The sequence below is a fragment of the Rattus rattus genome, chromosome 1 (genome assembly GCF_011064425.1).
Source record: "Rattus rattus isolate New Zealand chromosome 1, Rrattus_CSIRO_v1, whole genome shotgun sequence".
In the NCBI taxonomy this organism is placed as follows: Eukaryota; Metazoa; Chordata; class Mammalia; order Rodentia; family Muridae; genus Rattus; species Rattus rattus.
This window is the reverse complement of record NC_046154.1, coordinates 57,724,829-57,748,544: the sequence shown is the minus strand read 5'-3', so window position 1 is coordinate 57,748,544 and position 23,716 is coordinate 57,724,829. Positions and strand designations below refer to the sequence as shown.

The following is a 23,716-nucleotide window of genomic DNA, read 5'->3' as shown; positions in this document are numbered from 1 at the left end:
AGAAGCTACTTTGTTTGATTGTTGCCTGACGTGACCTAATTCATTCATCTTATCTTCCATACTATCCATGCTCAGCATCCAGTTTAAGGTTCATTAACACGGGTCCTGGGATCATCTTATCTCTGAAGCTTCAAGATAATGCTCCTTCAGATGAACCTATGGCTATTTCTCGGCTGCTTGGGAAGAGAAGAGGTGGAGAGCTGGAGAACATGTTAAAGATAGAACTACATGGTTGGTGAAAACTCTACTAGATTTTCCTGCCCTGGGAGAGCACTTCCAAAGTGTAATCCCAGGTGCCCTTCCCTGAAACTTCTCTCGGGGACTCTCAGAAATATCCCTGAAGCCACTGCTCACATTGCCTAGTTTTGCTCTGGGAAAGGTGCTATACTTACATAGAAAACGCGAACTTTAAATCATTGTTCTGCTTACCGTTAAGACAATGTCAATACTTTTATTTTTTATTTGTTCGTTTTTTTCTCTTTGAGACAGGGTTTCTGTGTTGTAGCTTTGGCTCTCCTAAGAACTCACTCACTAGACCAGGCTAGCCTTGAACACAGAGGTCCACCTGCCTCTGCCTCATAAGTGCTGGGATTTAAAGGTATGAGCCACCATACCTTTTGTTACTTATATAGTCAAAATCATTCCTAGAATAGAGGCAGCATGGTGGCCTATTTAACTACATAGTAAATTATGTATTAAAGCCCTTAGGAATCTGAGGCAGTAAGATTATGACTTGAGGGTCCAGCTGGACTACATGTGTGTACACACACACACACACACACACACACACACACACACCTTATCTCAAAATCCAACCCAACAAAAAGAACTATTAAGCTCTATTCTGTACCAGACATTCTGGTGAGTTATTAATATTAAGAATGCATTTTGACACATGAACTCATGTTTTTTTCAAAAACAGTTTAACAATTTGTTAGAAATGTAGAAAAAAATCTAACACATTGATAATACCATACTGAAAGAACAGAAGAGCACTTCAAATGATTAGACTCTTATATCGGAAGAGAAAGCTGCATCTCTGATCATTGTGAACTGTTCCTCCTCACAGCCAAATCCTGCTCAAAACTGGCTAGAACAGCTACATCTGTCTTAGTTATGACAAAATCTCTGCGCAGCCCTCAACCTGAGCAGAAGCACAGGTCCCCGTAAAGGGGGCATGAGAGAGACAGCTGCTCTCACAATGTGTGCTTGTTCTCACAGCTCCTTTAAGTACTGAAGTGCTGGCTCCAAGATTATGTTTTCTCCAGAACGGAATCTTCGAAAGGCCTGGTCGATTCTCCGGGGACTCAGGGACAAGTTGTAAATGAGGTTGTAGTTGTCAATGAGGCGCTTGGCTCGCTCCCACTCCAGCACTCCTGTGATGACATGAGTAGATAAAGTTTATTATTTTTTAAAGAGGAAGGGAGACTAAAGAACAGATATGTGTTCACTTGAATGAGTTGTAGGTACATGTTAAACACTAATTTCTATGACTTTAAGATTCTTAAAATTTACTTAAGATAGTTACAGTAAGATACAGCTTAGAGACCAAAGACAATGACTTTGGGGTAGAACAAAGCAGATAGATCCAATAACATCACAGATTTGTTCTAAAGAATTTAAGCTTATTCTTTGTATACATACTTAAATTTAAAGGCAATTTTTCAAAGAAGAAGTGTGCTTGCTAAGCATGTTCCTAAATATTCAGAAGTTTTCTTATGAACGTACCTACGAATCTTCCCAGACATGGAAGAGTTAAGCTGCTGCTCCTTGACACACATTTTCTGTGACTGTCTTCAACTAACATGTATGATAGAGGTGTGGATCCACAGTAAGCATTCTGTCATCCATATGTCATCTGTCTCAGCTATGACAATGTCAGCATGCTTTATGCATGGAGGTTAGGTGTTAGAATAGCTGCAGGGAGGCCAATAGGTGTAGATTGCAGCAACTCTAATGACCACTAACTGCTATATAAGCCTGAACTGTGAGCTTCAACATGTTAGATGTTGCACTTGGGAATACAGAGAAGCAATCTGTTGCTTATAGAAGTTCTGCAACCCACGGAGAAGGTAAGTTAGGTAAAAGATTAACTGGAATGGAACAATCTTTACAATAACAGACATTTACCTATAAATGTGGCCTATGTCTCAAGCTCCATCTCAAGCACTGTACAATATTAATTCATTTGGTTATCATTATCCACTTTACATATTGAGAAACTGAGTTCTAGGGTTGTTCAATCACTTGCTTAAGTAGTTAAATTAAACAGTTAATTGCAAAGGTAACGACTATATCACATTATGAAATGAGGTTAAAAGATTATCTTAAATGTGGGTTATAGTATCTGCTAATTTTGTTCCTTGAACTATGAAGGTCTATGTCATAAAGTGCCAAAAAGTTACCCAACATTTTAAAAAGATGTAAGATACATCCCATGTGTCCTGGTTAGTTAACTTCCAACTTGACAGAACCTGGGATCTCCTTGGAAGGGTATTAGTTAGGAATTATCTAGGTCATGTTGGCCCTTCAGCCTGTCTTTGGAGATTGTCTGGATTGTTAATTGATTTAGGAAGATACAAGTCATTGTGGGAAGCACCATCCTTAGGCTGGTGGTTCTGAAGAGTTTTAGTAGTATATGAAGTTAACTGAAAAGAATCTGGACTTAGATCTATATCTTCTGACCCAAAATAAGCAAAACCTCATTCTTCTAGTGTAATTTTGAGTACCAGATATAGTGAGAAGTCAAGGAGAGCTAGGTTTGAATTATGAGTCGAATTCCTACTGGCCACTATGTCACCATTTTGAGCTTGAGTTCTTCCTCTGCAAAGAAGAGTACCAAGCCTTCAGTCTTGCCGATGTGAGGATGTAAAAAGAAAACGCATACAATGTCTAGGCCCATGTCCTTTAAGGCATTCTGCCTCTTTGGACTTTATATTTTTTATTTAGATTTTGGTTCACTGGCTGAATTCTTAGTGGACCATTTACTCAGCCATTTGTTTCCGACACTTTCTTTCTTTAGAACACTTGTCATTCTGTGATCCTTCTCTTTGAGGCTATTTTCTTCACAATCCCCATTAGAGGATAAGCCCAGTAGGTTCCCAGAAATACTGATTTGATGATGGATGGTCTGCTGGATCCTGCATAGGGACTGCACTGGCCTACTTAGCTCCTTGCACATAGTAAAGAAGGGTGAGTCATCTGTGGGCAGGGCAGGTGCTGTCAGTTCCACATCTAGAAAAGGCCTTCATGGTCTGTGAAATACTGTGGCCAATGAACCAACAGCGTGACCTTAGCTAATCCTCTTTCCCATTAGACAGTTGTAGATGTTCCCAGATCTGGCTGATAGATTTTTTGGCTGTTGAGCAACTAGCAAACTTCATAGAAACGGAGAAAACAAGCATAAACAGTTAAGGGGGCATGAAAAAGGCATCTCAGAGCCATCAGGATCTGTCCCCAAAGTCAAGAAAAACACATTTTTCCTGAGACGGTTTTATTCCCATTAGAAAGGTCCAAATCTTTGGAGAGTCTTTTAGCAACTAAGTTTAGGATCCAGGATACATTATCATGACATAACGTGTTATTTGGGAATAGTTTTCCTTTCCACTTAGTATATAGCTAGGCTCAGGGTCATTTCAATAACCTTTTAATTTCTCTTCTTTACCATAGAAATCTTCCCTAAATAATTTATTTCAGCTTTCACAATGACCTCCTTTGCTTGAACTTGTGTGCGTGTGTGTGTGTGTGTGTGTGTGTGTGTGTGTGTGTGCGTGCGTGCGTGCGTGCGTGCAAATGCGTGTGTGTGTGTGTGTGTGTGTGTGTGTGTGTGTGTGTGTGTGTGTGTGTGTGTGTGTGTGTGTGTGTGTATTCTGGTACAGGAAGATGCCTGATGCTAACTCGCAGGATCACAGTAAAGGCTCAATTTCACCATGCATCTAATGACCAAATGCTACATACTTCTGTGCCTGTCCTGTTCATTCTTTTCCATGTCACATGAGTCAGCTCAACTAACATTTGGAGAAGATGGCTTCAACTTAGAATGGCTTGATGAAGCCACCAAAGCCTTCCTCACATCATGTTTCAGGTCTAGCTCTGTCTCCAGAAGAAGTCTTTGGCGCTTACGTTCAAATTACATGCTAAGCGTCCCTTCCGATCTGTTTTTTTTTTCTTTCTTATATGAGGAATTTTAATTGATACATTTTTATGCAGTGCCCTGTGATATTCCATTAAAAATAAATTCTGTATAATTTTAACCAGAGTAGGCGTATTTATCTTCTCAGATAGTTATCATTTCTCTTAATAAACATTCCCAGAATTTATTCTTTCTAGATAATTTTCCAATACATTGTCCGTTAGAACTCCTTTCTCATATGTAATAGTATCTGGGCACCTGACGTCTTCCCTTTGGACTACTCAATTTTTAATTTTTCCTTCAATCATAAACTTTATTACGTATCATTTCTTTCCCCTTCTCTGTAATGCTGTTAAACTACTGCCATTCTGTGGTTTACCTAGAAGTTTATTCTTGAGAGCAGAAGCCACAGCTCAGTCTTTCTGAATTTCTTCTTGGTCTAGACTCTATCCCAGTTCTGGAGTCATTAACATAGTTTTAGTAAATATTGTATTATTCAACTAGCTTCCTCTTGGATTTAAGGTTTTTATTTCATTCTAATTTTTTTCCTTCCATTCCCATAATTATTAAAAATCTTGTGCTAAATGCTATTTCATGGGGACTAAGAGTGTATTAAATATGCAAAAGAGAAAAAACACAAAGAGAGTGAAGACTCACACGAGTGCCTTTGCAGGGCACGCTGGCGCTCAAACTTTAGTGATCATTTTAACATTAATGAAGCATTTGCTGATCCCACAAAAGGACTCCTCTTTCTCTAAATGCTCACATGGCATAATCTAAGAGCACTCGTCACATTGCATGTTGTATTAATTTATTCACATACTTGAAATTATTTATTTGCTTTAATACTACTGAGATAACAATGGACCTTGAAGTAAAAAAAATACATGATATCAAACATGATGATAGATATTAAAGAAGCTGGCAAGGCCAGAGGACGTCTGACCTAGATCTGTCTGAAGCCCCAGAGAACAGTGATTTGATTACAGGTATAAATGATATTAAGGAGAAAGAGACCAGGAAGACAGAAGACTTAAACAAATGGGACAGTAACGCATGTCTGAGGAAAAGCAAGTGACACAGTACTCATTATGACTATGTGAAAAATGATAAAAATAGAAATGGTAGAAAAGGCAATTCAGGTGGGCAGGCACCAGATTTAACTTGCTAAGTAGCTTGGAGTTTATCTGGGGAACAGAAAGGAGTTAAAAGAATTAAAAGAATGAAGCACATGTTCAACTGGTGATAGAGTAGAGGTGGGGATAGGAAACACAATGACATTGTCAGTCACCTACGTCTCAGGGAATTCTCCTTTAATTCATCTTTATACTTTCTGATCTTTGTAGGCACCCATTTTATAGATAAAATGTACTGTTTACTCATGACATAAAACCTAGCCAGACATGAAGAGAACAAAAAGCCAAGTGTGCTTAGAACATGAAGAAAACTGGGTTGGTGGGCTTTGGAATTCATACTTTACCTGTGTTGCTCAGGTCACACAGATAAAGGGCATTTTCCAGCTTTCTGAACCTGTCTATCCATAACTCAGGTTGTTCATCCTTCATCATGGCCCGATGCTCACCAGGCTCGGAGGCAGGCCTGTACTTAAAAGCAGTCACAGGGCCTTCTGGGGCTGAAGTGGTAGAGGTTTTTGGCTGCAGATTCTTTTCTGAAGTTTTCTACCAAAACAACACAAGCATTTTATGCTTTTGGCCAAAGTCGAAGCCCCACACCAGAAAGATGTCTTGTGAGGTCTGGCTTTGGAAAACAAGGAAGAATCTGACATATTTGGCAGTCCAGGGTTCTACCTGCCAAGTTTTAACTCAATGTAAATATGCCAAGTGTATTTCTTCTCTGATAAGGGTGACAACATCACTTTTATCTCATTTTCTGATTTGTAACAGGCAGAGGACTTGGGACCTGGGTGACATTCTGATGTTCTATTGTACAAGAGCTAGAGCAATCAGTAGGGTATAGTCTTCTGGGAAAAGCCGTGAACTCTTTAGTGGCTTTTGGTGAGAAAAATCACTAGGCCAATAGTAATACCACTTTTGGCCTGTGAGTACAGTTTAAAGAATACCTAAGAGTCTCTCTGGCTATAATTTAACAAAGGAAATCAAAGTTCAGAAAGAACGAGACACTTAGAAGATTGAGCAGATCTCATACTTGACCCAGAACTATAAGGAGGGTGTACATGTGATGCTTAACTCACTTCAGTATCCTAATCCCATGACCACTGTGGAACAGAAAGGTGCTTTTGCAGTGAGATAGACCCAGAGATGCCAAAATAAGGCATCCTGACACCTTTCATGTGGAGACAAAGTTAATATCTACAGCCTGGTCAGTGCTGCTCTGATCCTTTGGGAACTCTGCCTTCTGCCTGACCAGCCCACATGGTTATGGGAAGAAGCAACAACTTCTATTTACATTGTTAGGGACTGGGCATCCACGGTGAAACAAGTAGTATACCTAAGAGTCTCTCTGGCTGTAATTTAACCAGCAGAGATGGCGCAGGGATCATGAAACTCGTAGTAAAGATGGAAAAGTTTGTCCAGATTTCCCTCCTCGGTTTAGTTCATGTTTCATTTCTGTCCATAAACAACACAGTCAAATTTCCAAATTTTCCAGATAATTAAGCTAGTAGAGTTAGTTCTGCTCATTGCAGTCTAAAATGTTCATCACTTACTGTGAAATGATTTGTACCACTTGCATTCCCTTCCCCCAACGTTCAAGTGTCTGAAACTTTGCCGTCATTTTGGATGTCAAACTTTCCCTGTGTAAGTGGTGAACACCCCCAACTTCCCACAGAGGAGCAGCTGTAAAAAGAAACTTGTCTATGGACTGGGTAACAGACATGGACGAGGTTGCTCCCGGGAATGTGAAGAATTTTTTGCTTGAAATACTAGAACACTGTGAAATTGCTCTGACACGGTTGACAAGCAACTGGTAGATTTTCAGGATGAATATGAAATAATTCCTCTTTGATAAAATTAATTTGGGGACAAAGAGAAACTTTTCACATAGAAAACCAAAAAGATGATTCTTATGGATTTTTTGAGCTTTGAACAACGTTAGAAAAGGTGAAAGCTTTAGAAAAAAATCTACTTACTTGATGCCCTTGCATACATGGATATTTTTATTACAAATTATTGCTTTTTAAAATTTTTTGGATACTTCCCGGCTCTCTGACAATTAAAGGCAAGGGGAATTGAAGACTTTGAACCCAAATTGGTCTCAGTAAAGGAGCAAGTAGCTAATATACTCTATATCACTTTTCTGTACCAGGAGAAGTCCAAATTCTTTGCCTGTTCAGGAGATGTTGATGCTTTTTTGCTTATTTCTCCAGCTTATCCCTTCCAGTCTTATATCATTCTCTGCAGGTACATAAAGCTTGACAACCGAAGATGCTGTTTATCTCTATCTCTTTGTAATGTCACTCTCTTAGTTACATAAACCCTTTTGATGCTAGTGCCTGGAATGATTAGGCTCCTATGCAATTTTCAAGACCCACTTCATATCCCATTCCCTGTACTGTCTTTCCATATAGCCAAGAATGGCCAAGAATTTCTTCATTTTCATCTATTTGTCTATCAAGGCACTTACCACTGTCTACTCTATTTGTCTAAGTATCGTGTTCCCTAGAGGTAGTTACTGATATATCATCAAGGCCATATGAGAAAGTTATTGAAAAATCTTCAAGGTCTAGTTAGTGGCTGACAAGATGCTAAACACATGCTTGTTGAATGAATGAATGAATGAATGAGTGAGTGAACATATGGATGGATTATTTTCTCTGGTATAATAGACAGTTGTTTTATCAAACCTCTGCTTCATCTCTTTTTTAAAAAGTGGGGCAATGAAGATTGTTTATACAAGGATCTGAGAAGAGTCAATTATTACAGAGATTAAAAAAAAGTTCTAGAAGAAGCAAAATAAAAGAGCAAAATGCATTTTTAAAACTCGTATTCACAACAGACTTAACACTCAAGGAGAAAGCATTTGCGGTTGTTTTTCACATGGCAAGATGCTTGCCAAAATGGATACTGTTTTCTAAAATACTTCCATGTGTGAAGTGCATGAAGAGACCTCATAGCATTTTAAGATGAATTATGTTCTAATTCAGACATTTCAAAACAACAATAAAAAAATTCATGCTACCTTTCAATTTTTCATTAACTCCTGGCTAAATGCTGAGACTGTTAAGATGGATCTTTAAGCATCACTTTCTCTCTTCCTTCCTTTTAAAAGTCAGAGAATTTGCTACATTTTAAAAGGTGTCCCCTTAGCAAAAGGTCACCCTCAGGTTCTGGAAACTGGAATTAAGATATGAAATGTTCTTCTGGTCACTCTTATGTCTGTTGACAGTTAGTGGTCACAAGGCCTGGAAGTTCTACTGTACATGTATACAAGAACAATTGCTTAGGGCATGGGGCAATCACATCACTGAGCAGGGGCAAGAGGCTTCCTCATACTAACTAGATTAGGAGTTAACCCATATTTTGGGAGTTAATTTGTCTCCATTTTCTGTGTGAGTCAGGTTCTAAAGACAGTCAGACAATAGGGTGGAGGATAGAAATAAAGAACCCACAGGAGAGGGCCCAGCCCAGTAAGATGTGGAGGACAGAATCAGGGGTCTTCACGGCCCTCCCAGGTGCTCTGCATGCCCAGTTGCATACCACATATTCAGTGTTTCTTTGGGTTCCCTCAGGGATGTTAACCAAGTTCTCTTGGACTTCCTTTTTATTCTTTCCTAAACAAGAAAAGGACAGAGAGAAGGGTTAAACTTGGCGCACACATTTGGCATACACATACACCCAAGGCAAAGACCACACCCTGGCTCTGCTGGCCGAGTTGCTTATAGGCATTAGGGAGACTTGGTAGATAAAAGGCCAGGTTCTTACCTTGTGGATCTTAGAATAAGAGAGAGGGGATAAATCGTTACTCAGATGTGCTTTTTAAACACCATTATTATACATGCTGCAGAAAAGCAACATATGGATATAGGAAAACATTTAAGTTTACTTAGCAGCAGTGGACATGGTACAAAGTGACTATTATTGCAGTAAATGAAACAAATTAATGAATAGAAAGATAAGCAGGGGTCATCTGGACAAAGGCATGGTGATGGTACCCATACAGCAGTGGCATGAATCAGCCCAAGTACAACCTGTGGAAGACTCTGAACCAGAAAGGTCCATGCAGCTTATCGAGGAAGACTGTGTAACTCTGTCTCCTAGAATGGAAGCACTGTACCCCCTTTTAAATTAAGGGTGTGAGCACCTACAATTGCCAGGCTGCAGGCTGCTGCCTTCATGGATAAAACTGACTTGCTTTAAATGCGGTCATCAAAGGCCTAGGGAGAACCCTATTGACTCTATGTGATTATCACGTAGTGCCAAGTGAAATGTAAATATATAATTAATGAAAATACATTAGTTCTCACTTGGGTCTCACTATTTTCAATAGAAATGAACCAAAACATTGAAGCAAAGTTGGAAGGAGTTGGTGTAACACAGTGGGTAACAATATCAGGTCTGAGCCTAGAAGTCTTGGATTTAAATCATGGCTACTTTTGTTATAAGATCTATGACTGTGAACATTCTACTCCACTTCTTCGGGCCTCAGGGATTTTCTACTGACAGAAGGAGGGCACCTTAGGTGACTCTTAGGACTAAATGGAATTACCTAGAACACAGTAAGTATTCAATAAGTATTACAAAGTTAAGAGTGTTTCCTCAATTTCCACATCAGGCTTAGATCTCCTTTATAATAGTCTATTAGCATTGCCTTCCTGGATCATTAGGAAGTATCTTCTTCAATTACTTTTTGTATGTTTGTGTTTGCATATGCATAGTACAGGTGTGTAGGTGTGTGTGTGTGTGTGTGTGTGTATGTGTGTGTGTGTAAGAATGCACTATGAACATGAGTATGTTTGTATGTAAAGACCAGAGGCATCTGTCTCAGTTACTCTGCATCTTGTATTCTTGAGACCGGGTCTGCCCCAGAATTTAGAGCTTACTAGTTGTCTAGACTGACGGCCTAGCAAGCAGCAAACTCCAGAATCTTTGTCTCTGCATTCCTAACCCTGTGGTTACCGCCATATCCATATGGTTCCCTGCTTTGCCTGGCTTTTTTTTTTTTAAAGCATGGGTGTTAGTAACCAAACTCAAGTTGTTCATGTTTATGTGACAATCAATTTATGAACTGGGCCATCTTCCTAGCTTGCCTTCATTTTCTTTTTGATGGAGAAGACAATGCAATTTCATGTTTGCCTGGAGCCTCAATGCTTGCTCTTGGATGAATGACCATGCACTTTTATGTGACATTTAGAAAACAAAGCTATTTATTGTGTAGTTCCTTTCTCAAATGTCTTTCTCAATCCTCTGAGAAGAAGAATGTTTCTTCCCTTCTTTATCTCTCATCCCTACCCAGATGCCATAGAATAAACTCAAATGATGCACACTGAAGATCATGATGGCAATTCCTTCAAGGTAAATCTGAATATATCTATTAAAAATTTGAGTTGTCATGGGAACCCATGAACACCTAATTGTACTGAGATCTGCTCACGGTACCAAGTGTGTGAAGAAAATAATTTGTTCTTTATTGCATGAGAAAATGCTTTCAATTACTCTTAATCACAGAGATGGACAGTTAAAAGGACTTTAGCAGCTGTGTATAGCAGAAAGGCAAGGGTGTTGAGTCTCAGTCAGACAGACCTAAACACTAACCCTGTGTTTTTCCTTACCAACTGTGAATTTTTGGATCAGTTCATTTGTGAAATTCCAGAAAGTTGCTATAATATCATGAAGTAAAAATCATGTATGTAAAATATTCAACAAAGGAAGGTATTCAACTTTAAGCAAACAAACATCATTTTGACAGGAGAGGATTTACCATACAACATGCCCAGCACTTTTCTGGGTGCCAGTTAATGTGTAAGACTTTTTAGAATAAGTCCTAGAACCTAGACTTGTCTCTGTCTAGCTCTTCCTTTCTATGTGAAAGTCTCAGTGTTCTCTTTGGAGAATATAAGAAGAGTCTACTTGGTTTCTATGTCTCTGTCTAGCTGTTCCTTGCTGTCAGTGTTCCCTGAGAGAGTATATGAAACATCTACTTGGTTTCTATTCAGTTTACCATTTTCCTTTGTCAGAGCTGATGGCATATACAGAGGTAATTGCTTGCATATGTAAACATTGTTTGAATGACCTGTGCTGGAGATCTCCTTTTCTTTTTCTTCTCCCTACCACAGCAGGGAGGGTAAATGAGAACCATCTGTCTAGTCAGCAGCTGGAAGACTTGCACTGGGGGAAATAGGCCCCACTGACTTCTAGAAGTTTCCAAGTGTGAGAAGGACAAAGATTTATAAAGCTACCAAGGAATTGTGATGTTGATACAACCATCCCTCCTTCTGTTTGCTCCCACTAATTATTGAAGTCAGTGCTCATTCGTGCTGGTTGGACATTAGCTCTACTTGGGGAGCATTAAAAATGATCAGTGCTCAAGTGTCTCATCAGACCAATTAAATCCTGATTTTTACTCAGCAGAACCCAGCATAATACTTTTTAAGGGTATTCTCTAGTTGATCTTAAAATGAAACAAGGTTGGAAGCATTTGACTGAGGTAAAATCTTCTGGACTCTTGGATCCTAATGAATGAAGCTTGTGTGAAGCAAACTAACACACTTCAAATGTTTACCAAATACAGGCATTTCCCACATAATCTAAAGAATAACTCTACAGGATGGAAATTACCTCTATTTGACTGTAGATGATCTAAGACAATAAAAATTTCAGTTCTCTTCTTAATACCAAGAGAATACATGTTTGTTTCCAATTCATTCATTCATGGGGGACATACTATTCAAGTGCTTACTTCAAGCTGGCACTGTTATTGGAAGGACACTATAAGACAAGTTCTTTCTTCCTATGCATTGTGCATTCTAGACACAAAGCCAGGAAAACATATTAGTCAAGTGCCTTCTATAAGCTGGCACTGTTATGGGAAGGACACTATGAAAGTGACCAAGACAAGCTCTTTCTTCTTATGTAATGGGCATTCTATTCTTGAAGCCAGGCAACAGACACACATCACCATCAGGTTTCCAACACAACCAAACCCAAATTCAGGGCTGAGAACCACACAGGAATCACTGAGGAGTTCATCCAAAGAATTCAGTTAAGGAGAATACTGAGTAGACAGCAAACATGGGTACAAGCCATGCGAATACCTAAGGAAGAAGCACAGGGGAGTTACAGGGAAAGCAAAGGCCTTGGCAGCAATACTTAGTGCATTCAACAATGGCTTCAAGGAGAAAGCTGGTGTAGCACAAGGCAAAGGGAGGAGAAACAAGTGCGTGAGTTCCCAGACCTCCTGGCTGAGCCTTAGCACTGATGCTAACTGCTGTCTCTTTAGCTTCCAGCCCTGGTGATTCTCCTCTTCCTTTTCACTTTTGGGCACAGAAACTGCATTTTTCTTTCTAGGACAACTCAGCTACCATTCTAATGGACTGTGGTTTGGTAGGACTGATCTTCTGTTCCAGCTCTGAGACTGTTCTAGTTTATCTACACCTCTAATAATATCTTAACCACCATCTTTCTTGACCCAAAGCTGGACATCAAATTGATGATGAGACTCTGATAAGAGAGAAAATATTTGCTATTTAATTCCCTTCTTCTTGGAAGGATATAGTCGATCTCCCTCTCGCTCCTCCACCTTCTCCCCCCCTCTCCTCTGTGTGTGTGTGTGTGTGTGTGTGTGTGTGTGTGTGTGTGTGTGTGTGTGGAAGATCTGACAGTTGGTGATATGGGAGGGAGGGCAGGAGTTGCCCTACATTAGTGATAGGAGCGAAATAGTTGTCCCCTGTAAGAGCAGCAGGTTTTTCTAACCATTGAGAAATCTCTCCAGCCCTTCCTGCATATTTATTTCATAATTGTGGATAGTATAGTCAACCATTCTTAGATTTTATTGATGCCTCAATATTGATATTAGATATCTAACAATATCTAAGAGTTGGAACTGGAACTATTAAACTTAGTTCATATCACAAATCCTGAGTGTATATATGTATATACACACATGAATGTATATATATATATGTATATATATATTCTCCTATTATACATATCAATTATATTTTCCATTTATTTTGTGTACTTTTCAGTTTGTATCTTCCAATTGTGTCCTTACTCTAGATTGAAATTTTTTGCTACCACTCTCAATTTTGTTATTCTCATTCAACACTTAAGAGCACTTCATCCTTGTAGATCCATCACATTAATGTTCAGCAATCATGAGGCCATAGCACAATGCAACACCAACAATACTACCTTGTCAGTCCTCTTGCTGTACAGTGACTAATATTCTCTGCTTTGTTTGTCAAACTCTTTGTCACTCTGCACCTAATTGAACCTATGTCTCTAGCATGTTCACTATCTCCTCTCCCTTTCTCTTTCTTATTTTGAAGGTGATAAAGATATGTCAGAGCACCGTAAAGGAAGTAATCTGATAGAAGGTAATTAGTCCACTACAGAGCTGACACTTCAGTTGTGACACGTGCTACAGGATGAATTGTGTTTCTGTAGCACACAGATACTCTAATGCCAGATGGCTAGGGGTGTGACTGCATTCTGAGATAGGGTGTAAGGAAATGATTGTTAAACTGAGGCAGTTTGGATCCATACCAACAATTCTAACTGATGACCTTAGGAGAGAAGGAAATAGGGATCAGAGAAATGTCAGGATGCATGCAAACAGGGAGAAGCAAATGAAGATGCAGTGAGCATCTACTTGGTGATGAGAAAGGGATGAGCTCTACACTGTTCATCATTCTCAACAGGAGTCATGTGTGAATCTACAGGCACATGACACCGATTTAATGATCTCAGCACTATAACATAGTGTCCTGTTTGAAACACACGAACAGTTACTGTCCCAACTATGTGGCACTCTAATAGGCAGTTTCACCACCCCTCATGGGGGGTGCTTTCTCCAGCTCCTTGATTTTTCCTTAGAGATACTTGGCCATGTATGTAAGAACACTGCCTTCTAGATTTTTGACATAGTACACCAATATATACTACAATTTCTGCAGTTCCCAGAATTGAAAATGCTTCTTGGTCCCTAAAGTGTGGGTTTTGTCAAAGTAAAGTATTGAATTGTGTCCATTTCTCCCAAGAGATATGTTCGGCTCCTGCCCACTGGCACTTGTGAGTTTTCCTTATTTGGGAAGCAATTTTAAGATGTGATCAAGTTTAGAAGAGATCTTTATAAGGGGAAGGAGAAGGTATTTGGATACAAAGATAGAGAGGAGACATAAGAAGGTCAAATGGAGGTGTGGACAGGGGATAGAGTTATATGGAATGGGCTAAGGGAGGCTTAAGGCTACTAAAACCTGGAAGAGGCAAACAAAGATCCTTGCTTAGAGACTTCAGAGGGGCTCTGGCTCTCGATGCTACTCAGATTTAATAGTCCAGGTTTCAGAACTATGACTGAGGCATTGTCTGCCATTTTAAGTCATATGATTGCAAACATTTGTTACAGAGGTCAAGAAATGAATACGTTCTTCACACTGTTTTCAACACTTTTAGCCTCTGATTCATATATGACTAATGTCCTGTGTGCATTTCTATGTTTGAAATATCTTGTAGGATATTTTTCCCTACATGGATATAGATATCATCATCACACAGCACACACAACCACACCTACCTAGTGCCTTGCACGTACTCACAGTAGTCAGAGGATGTTTAAGTAGAGAAATCCTTGCAAAAGATTAATATAAATGCACATTTTTACCTGTTATATTTAAATTTGCTAATTGCTAAATATTTTGCCACCTTCATCTTTATAATCTTACTTAATGGTATGTCATGGAAATCAGTCTGTAGCAGCCCAGTCATGTTGTTCTATAATTCCACAATTTAATTAACTGGTTGTACTCTAATTTAATTGAATGTTGAATGATCCCAGAAGACTCTTCTCACTGCTCCCAACTTTACAACATTTATAAAAGCTGCTGCACTAAACTTATATCTATAAACACATATAATATAGCTATGTATTTATATGATATTTGATGATTTATCAGCCAAATATTACCAACCTGAAAATGCTACAGAGATTATGTTTCAAATTTAAGTCAACTCCAATTTCCTGCATAAGTGTTCTAGGTTCATGTCAAAGACTTACTACAAAAAGTGAAAATACGGAGCCTTGAGATTCATGTGTCTTTTCATCCTCCTAACACAGAAGAGTAAATTTTAAGGGAAAATTTCAGTCCTATCTTTTCTTCACTGAATATTTTGGGGAAGAATGAGTTAAAAACCCAGCTAAGTTTGCTGAGGCACAAAGCCTAGCACTCACCTGCTGGCATATCACATTGCAAATCAGAAGAAGCCCTGTTCAGCCACTTAACAAAATTCTTCCACCTGTGTAAGAAAGGGAGACAGCATCTGAGTCATGAGAAGTGAGCGAGCTCCCACCGCGTGGGAAGCATGGTCAGCAAAGCCAAGTTTTGCTGTTTGGTAGTGATACTAAAGGGAGATTTGATATCAGTGCAGGAAACAGGTGCTTTAGGTCTATTTGCTAGAAAGGACTTTGGTGCAGGGAGTTAAATGCTCTCAGAGTTACAGCAAACTCTTATGGTGGCCTAGGCCACTAGTATCAGAATATCAGGGGGAGGGGTGGTAACTGAGGCAGGAGGATCAAGAGGTTGAGGCCAATATAAGCTGTAAGTGACATCCTACCTAAAAACCAAACACATAATCATAGAACCTAGGTAAGAAACCCAATACCCCCAAACAAACAAACAAATTCTGCAAGGCCAGCAGACTGGAGACTGGGGTCTGCTGGCAAGGTCAGGACATTCAGAAACAAGGGAACTCTGGGAAAATCTGGCTAATGCAGCAGGTGCCTCTAGCTATGAAATCAGTGACAATTCTGATGTCAATAAAAACTAGCCAGTTTTTGCATTGTTACTACTATAGGGAAATGAATAAGTCTATGGCCTGTCTGTGGTAGCACCATTCGGCCCTCTTTTCCACCTCAAAATTTTATGCATTTACCTCTTAGTAATAAGTTAAATCAGTCATGAGATCTTCATGCCAAGTGACTATTAGAAATGCCATTTTTTTCTGTCCTAAGTGTGGAAAGAACTATAAAACATAACAAACATAGAAGGGAGAGAGTTATATGTGGTAGACTTAGATAATAGTTAATGAGTTGCTCAAGAAGAAATTGTATTGGGTATTAGTATATTATAACTGAAATCAGTTATCTAAAGCTTGACCTAAACCAGTAGAGCTTTGGCAGTGAAAAATCACCTATATTAGCTTGCCTAGCAGCCATTTATATGCTAGGTAAATATGGTTTTCTCTGTCAGTAATAGATGCCTGGATTCGATATATATATATATATATATATATATATATATATATATATATATATATATATATATATATATCCTACTGAGCCAAGGCTGTGACCCACCTGTCTATGATTTTCTTCACTCCTTATTCTCACTTCTGTCTTACCCTCTGTTCCTGTTTCCATTTCTGTCATTAAATTTGTTTCTGATCCTTCTTGATATTTGTTTTCACCTAATATTACAAGTTTTCTCATGTTATTAACACAGAGACTCACAATTGGTCAAGGTGCATAGAATAAGAAACTGTTAAATGCACGGCCCTAAATGATCAATCTGTACCATATTCCCTTCTCCCAAGGGTCAGTCATCATGGTGGAAGAGGAGTTAGAAAGATGGGACTAGCCAGAGTAAGTGGCTCACTAAGAGAAAATTGTTCTGTAGATACAACCAAACAGTTCACATATACATTCATAGCAAGTGAGACAGAATGCTCAAGATCTGCACACGTTTAAGCAGGCAATATCCTAGATTGGAGACGAGTAAAGGCATGAAATCCTACCTCCTAACTATGTGACCCTTGAGAGCCTCTGAGAGAGATCTCTAGTGGTTTGTGCAAGCTCCCATTAAGGTTATACATTCAAAACTATATACGAAGCCCAAAACTTAATCTCAGGAAAAACAGCACAGAGTCGTGTGGGTGGGATGAGGGAATAGAAGCAGGAGGAGTTGGGCTATGAAGTGAATGTGATCAAGATGCATTGTATGAACTTCTCAAAGGATGAGTAAAAGGAGGAAAGAATGAAATTTACATTCTCTCCTGTTGATGAAAGAGAGCTTCTGATGCCAGCAAACTGGGGAGTTTTGTTGCTATCTCACCCTGCAGAAGGCAGACTGAAATGGAGAGGAAGTTGGCAAACATGTATCAGGTTTTCTCAAGGAGTTCTAATGTCATATGATTTTATTCTCTTTAAATAGAAGTGATACTTTAAATATGAAACCAGTTTGTTTTGCTTATACCTCATAAACCTTTTCCTATACATGGGTCACATGTCAGAAGATTTCTTTGATCAACATGTGTATTCTAATAGATGCTTTGAACATGTGGCCTCCAGAACTTCCTGTGAGGGAGAGATAAACCATGATATGTAATGCTGCAACCAGAATATCTGGTGACTGAAGACCTAGGGAAGTAAAGAAAAGATGGAGGACAGGAAGCTCTCATGGGGAGTGGTAATAATCATATAAGCACCAGCTCAGCTCTGGAAACAAACAGCAATGGATCCATTTTTTAAAATTTCTTTATTTCTTCTTCTGAGACACTTTGGAAGTACCAACATATACCTAGATCATCTTCCAATCTTTTGACAATGAAGCACAACAAGGAAGAGCATTGATCTATCGATAGTCACAGACCATAGTCTGTTGTTTTTTGTTTGTTTGTTTGTTTCTTTTTTGTTTGTTTGTTTGGTTTTTTTTTTTTTTGGCAATGTCAGACTATGTTCTCTTTGACACCAAGAAAAATAGAAGGGCCAGAGCGATGGCTTAGTCAATTAAAACCTTGTTATATAAACTCAATTATCTGAATTTGATCCCAAGAACCGTCAGTAGAATTCCCAAATGCTTTCCTCTGATCTCTATGGTAATAATAGGCACTAGCAATAACGAAAGTATTATACCAAGCTCTTATCTTCCAGCTAGGAAGGTTAGGACTTGGGACAAATACTATGTTCTTGATTCTAGATTCAGAAGGACTTCATCTCACATTCCAGTTTCAGGGTTGGGGAGAGGGTAACCAAGTGGGTAGAATGTGTGTTTAACAGTCATGAGTTTGATCTCTAGGGGGAGTATTGATTAGTGTCTATCATGACAACACTTGTAGGGTAGAGACAAAGGATCAAGACTTCAAGGTCATCCTCAGATACATAGAAAGACCCAGACTAGCCTAAGTTAGGTGAAACTCCTTCTCAAACAGCAGCAGTAGCAACAGTAACAGCAACAACAACAACAACAACAACAACAACAACAACAACAACAACAACGTTCTAAGTTACAATTTCAAATGTGTTTATCTTTTTAACATAGATTCCAGAGTGTTTTTGGTACCTCTTTGTAGCTTCTTGTATTATGCTAAAGTTTCCCCAAAACTTACTTGCAGTGTCCCTCAAGTTGGACTGAGGGACCCTGCTGCCAGTTGGTTTTGATTTGTAAATAAAGTTACCAGAGGCCAATGGCTGGCCACAGAGACAGAGGAGGGACTTTTAGGATTTTGGGAAAGGAGTCAAGGAAGAATGGGAGGAGAGAGAGCCACCATGCCAGTGGAAGGAGAGGAGACATCACTCTTGGGAGGTGCAGAGGGCAGAGAGCATAGAAGTCATGTAGGTGCCTGGGATCATGACCCAAGAAGTTTCTATGTCTGGGTCTAAGGCAGCAAAGCTGGACTATAGATTTAAATAAATAATAACTTGGGGATATTAGAGGGGGGCTGGATCAGCCATGTGGAGGTTAAGGAGTAGCCCATTCATTGATCTCTTTAAGGCACATTAAAATATAAAAGGCTGTGTGTGTGTGTGTGTGTGTGTGTGTGTGTGTGTGTGTGTGTGTGTGTGTGTGTGTGTGTGTGTTTTATTCAGGAATTGAGAATACTGGGGAGGGCACTGAGGAGTGCCACAGCCCTGCTGCCTGAGTCAATTTGAGAAGTGATAATTGGGTTCAACTACACCTATTATTCATTATTTTCTCTCATAGAGACTGCCATTATGAAAGACATGCAAGTCACTTACCCCAAGACACAGGTTAATGGTATCCATTCAAGAGCCAAACCCTTGTTTTCTTACTCCAGATCCACAAGTTGGGCAGGTTTTACAACTTTCTATCCATGTTTCCCACTTTAAAATTATGGTCATTGTTTCAGTGTCATCTAACATTTACTATTTTAGAAGCCTGAGATTTTTATTCATTTATATTTAGTTTTCTCTTTCATTTTGTGTTTTGATAAGATCTTGTCAAATTTTATTCTCTTTATAATACAAATTCTCATTGCAATACACAAACTCCTCCATGTGTTCTAGGTCATACTGAGTTCTTCCTATTTGTATACATAGGACTGCAAAGTTTCCTTAGTTGGTGCTATCCCTTCAGTATGGCTTGTGTGGGTCACTTATGGTTTATGCTCTTGGCCTTCACTCTATGGCATGGCAATGTTGAAGCAGTCAGATTTATAAGAGTCAAAGCTTAAAGGAAAGTTAGTACTCATCAGGACTATTAGCCTTGGAAGAGATTAATATAGTTCTCAGTGGATACTGGCAAATTTCTTGACGATTAATTGTTAAAAAAATAACAACACTGTTCTTCCAACTCGATGGCTATCTGTCCTGCTGTGCAATCTCTCCTTCTGGAGCATATTTCTGCCATACTTATGTTATGCTGTGACATCGGCACAGAGGCCCCTGCCAGAGGCCATGCTGATCAAGCTACCTGATTTTGGATTTTCAGTCTCTAATGCTTTCAGCTACATACCGGTAAAAAAACACACAACAGAGAAATTCAGAGTCTTTCACTATATCAGCAGAAAATGGGCTATCATAATCAGGACTTTGGTTTTAATTCAGTTCGATTTTGTTTTGTTTTCCTTATTTTGTCACTGGTTTCCCACAATGTCAAGTCACTTTAGGTTGAGTCTCTGTTCTAGTCTCATATCTAATATTCCCTGTCTTTTTTTCATAGTTACTTTTGGGTAGGTTCTGCAGAAGCCCCCTATATTTAACATTGCCTATTACATTTTTCTCATTTATATGTGCCTTTGTAAAATTGATTCCTAGTGACTCTTAATTCTCCTTGAGAAGTGTACTTTCTTGGAAATCACCCATTCTTCCTCATGCTCTCTATGGTTTTATCAAATATTCTTTAATGCTATTTTTAAAATTATTTTATTATATTTACATTTCAAATGTTATCCTCATTCCCAGTGTACCCTCCATGAGCCTTGCACCCCATCCTCTTCCCCTTTGCCTCTAAGAGGGTGCTCCCCTACCTGCCCACCCACTCCCACGTCACTCCTCTCACATCCCCCTTCTCTGGGGCACGAGCTACATTTTTATCACTAGTTTGTCTCACTACGCTTATTGCTTTCTAATTCATTTCCATAGAATTCATGGTTTTTGTATCTTTGAAAAAACCACAATAATTTCTTAATTTTTTCTAGTTTTTAGAGCAGAAATACTTTTAAAATGTTATTAAGACTTAGAGCATGAAGGGCTGCACTTCTTTTCCCATGTTCTGCAATGTTCTTTTTGTTTCAGCATTTTTATCTTGTAGGTGACTGAATAATACTCTTTTAAAGTAGGCTTTATATGCTGAATTTTCTCTGTATTCATCATCAAGTGAGAGTATGTCCACATACAGTGCAACCATACAGATACAGTCTCCTGATTTCTACGGTTCTGCTCACCGTCTCCTTAAGCCTACAGACAAGGGACATATGGCCATTCCTGTGGATCCTTGGCACTTCAGATTCTTCTCTTTGCGCTGCCCATGTGATATGCTCGCCATACTTTTGGGAACAAGATACTTCACAGTGGTATCATATATCATAGTTCACACTTTCCTAAGTATGTCCAACTACCAGCTGTTTCTGTGCTAACTGACAAAACATTAACTTTCAGCGGTGACACTGTCAGATATAGACACTAAGCTCATCCTTCCCACCTTGCTCAGTTCAACTCTCTCCTTTGATATTTCAGAGAGAGTCACTCAGCCTAACTGACAAACTTATTTATTAGGTGCATATAGGTTTTGGTCTCTCTATGCCGCTTCAGTTTCCTCATTTGAAAAATAGAATAGTAACTACCTTTAATTCCTAGCTGTTGCAGGAATTAAAAGAGCTAATTGTTAACAGCACTTGAAATATTGCTTGTTATTGTTTAAGCTTTACAAATGATCTCTATTAACAGTAACAATTCTCATCATTCTTAGACTGTGGACTGGAAAGCTGTGTTGGCTAACTAACACTGAGGCAAAAGGCAGACAACAGCAGGTCTCTAATAGTTCTTTCCTCAACCCTTTTCCTATTCCCTTTGAATAGCCATTGCCAAATAAGACACCTCATGTTTCCTTTGTCTCCTAAACTGTTGCCTTTGTCCCCAGGATTGACAAAGACAGTCCTTTCCAACCTAACTCCATTTTCAATAACGGGCCAGATGTGTATGGTAAGTCCTACTTGTGGCTGTGTCAATTGCTCTACTCTATTCAGGAAGCCTCCATAGCAGCTTTATTATTTCTCTCCTCCCCCAACACAATTTGGCGTGTGCACGTGTGTTCTAAACTGGTTTGAAGCATTTAATTTTGCCAATATAATTTTAGAGTATTAGATTGCCTCCTGTTCTTTCTCTGTCCTCCTTAATTACCATTTATTACAAAGTCACAGAGAATTCACATTAAATGTGAATTCTGACTTCCATCTCCCTGGCCAAAAACAGGGATAATAATTTCCATCCAATACAACCTGAGCTCATTTTACATGAGGGTGATTCAGAGCGGAGATTAGAAATCGTAATCAAGTCTTCCTCACAATCGCCTTACCCTGGCAGTCATTCACTAATGTCTCTGCTAATTGTGAGGAAAATGGAAAAATAAAAACCAAATCTCAGAGTTTAAAAAATTTATTTGAAACTAAACAAAACAATTTTCTTGCAGGGCTGGCAAAATTGCCCCTCTTGTCAGCTCTTGCAACATGCTAGTTTAAGGAGAGAACACAACTCATTTTATTTTGGCTAGATGGGGCTAATCCCACATCACCACAATCCCTCCTGATGTTTTATTGATTCTAAAGGACATTTAATCAGGAAGCAGCTCAGCACTAGAATCCTGCTAATTAGCAGACAGCCACATTCCAAATGGCTTTCCAATTGAACACAGATTAATGGACAATATGTACTAAGATAATGATTCAAGCATTCAGCTCCTAAAATGTGTGTCTAAATTGCATCTTTAATCTCTTAAGGATATAGGTTTGCATACAAAGCCTATAATGGAATGGGTTTAATTCATAGAAGAAGCTTTAGCCAATGACTGTTTACAGATGAAATAGGTTTATCTCTTATAAACACATTTTTCTTTGATTCCCATGGTGTTGATGTCCTAGAATATTCTAAGGTCAAAGATAGCAGTTTCCACTCATATTCCAGATCCCTGCAATATTGGTTCTGAGTTAGCTGTTAATCAATGTTACCAGTAGACTCTGAACTATGTCCTACATATAATGTGAACTTGATTTGGTGCTTGATTTTTTTTTCATTTAGACTAGAGCCTCTTTGGGAATCCCCCATTTGTTTTCTACTTTGCTCCCGACTCATCTTTCTGCTTTTGAAGTTTAACCATCTCTAAGGTGATGCTCATTTCCAAAGTGGCCCTTAGAAATTCATGTACGAGGTGAGACTCTCGGTCTTATTTACTCATCTCTTGTCAAGAAACCTTCACCCACCTTATTTTCTCTTGTTACTCCTGAAACCTTGATATATGCCATATATTATAACATACATTTCTCATCCTAACTAGAATATCCCTATATGAGGAAGGGACTTTGTTTTTCTCATAGCTGTACTCCAAATGTCTGGAGAAACAGTATATTATTGGCTCATTCAATTTCATTAAATATGCACTGTGTATTTACTTTGTGCCACATTGTAAGTTAGAAGCTGTGATCCTTTAGTGTTACGAAAGCAGCTATGTTTCTTGTTGCTGCAGGGGGATCATTGTATAGACATAAATTATGAAACCACAAAAATAAAGCCAATATTCAATAGAGTGCTAGAAAATAAAATGACTAGGTACTGTTTAAGTCCTTAATACAATGAACCTGATTTCATTGCGATGTTTGGGAAAGGCACCATTCAGTTTGACCATGAGCTGAGGACTGGAAATATTTTGAGATAACTTCTCCCCTAACTCGGTTCATCATCACAAATTCTACTGCTTTAGATATTTGGGATATAGAAATGAATTAAATATAGAATCTGCTTGTCCTAGAGTACTGCAGTTCACTGTTTACTACAATATGGCAACAAAAAAAACCATGCTAAGTAAATGGTATTTTATTTATTAGAAGTTGAGGTGAGTTGGGGGACATTACTCTCAGTGTATAATATTTAGTTATATGAAACATTTAAAAAATAAGTTGGGGGGAAACTGGAGAGATGGCTTGACAGTTAAAAGCAATGGCT

General features: G+C 38.8%; 1 protein-coding gene across 2 annotated transcripts in view; it reads right to left on the bottom strand.

Moving 5' to 3' along the window:
- Positions 1 to 1,215: 1,215 nt before the first annotated feature.
- Positions 1,216 to 23,716, bottom strand: part of C1H1orf87 (chromosome 1 C1orf87 homolog) — a 62,713-nt gene continuing 40,212 nt past the window's right edge. The window contains exons 8-11 of one of the 2 annotated variants that reach the window (XM_032889320.1): positions 15,497 to 15,561; positions 8,809 to 8,882; positions 5,613 to 5,811; positions 1,216 to 1,376 (exon numbers count right to left, since the gene is read on the bottom strand). In XM_032889320.1, coding sequence (XP_032745211.1) covers positions 1,216 to 1,376; positions 5,613 to 5,811; positions 8,809 to 8,882; positions 15,497 to 15,561 — 499 coding nt within the window. The remainder of the gene's footprint in view (positions 1,377 to 5,612; positions 5,812 to 8,808; positions 8,883 to 15,496; positions 15,562 to 23,716) is intronic. The other variant, XM_032889325.1, reaches the window with a different exon arrangement.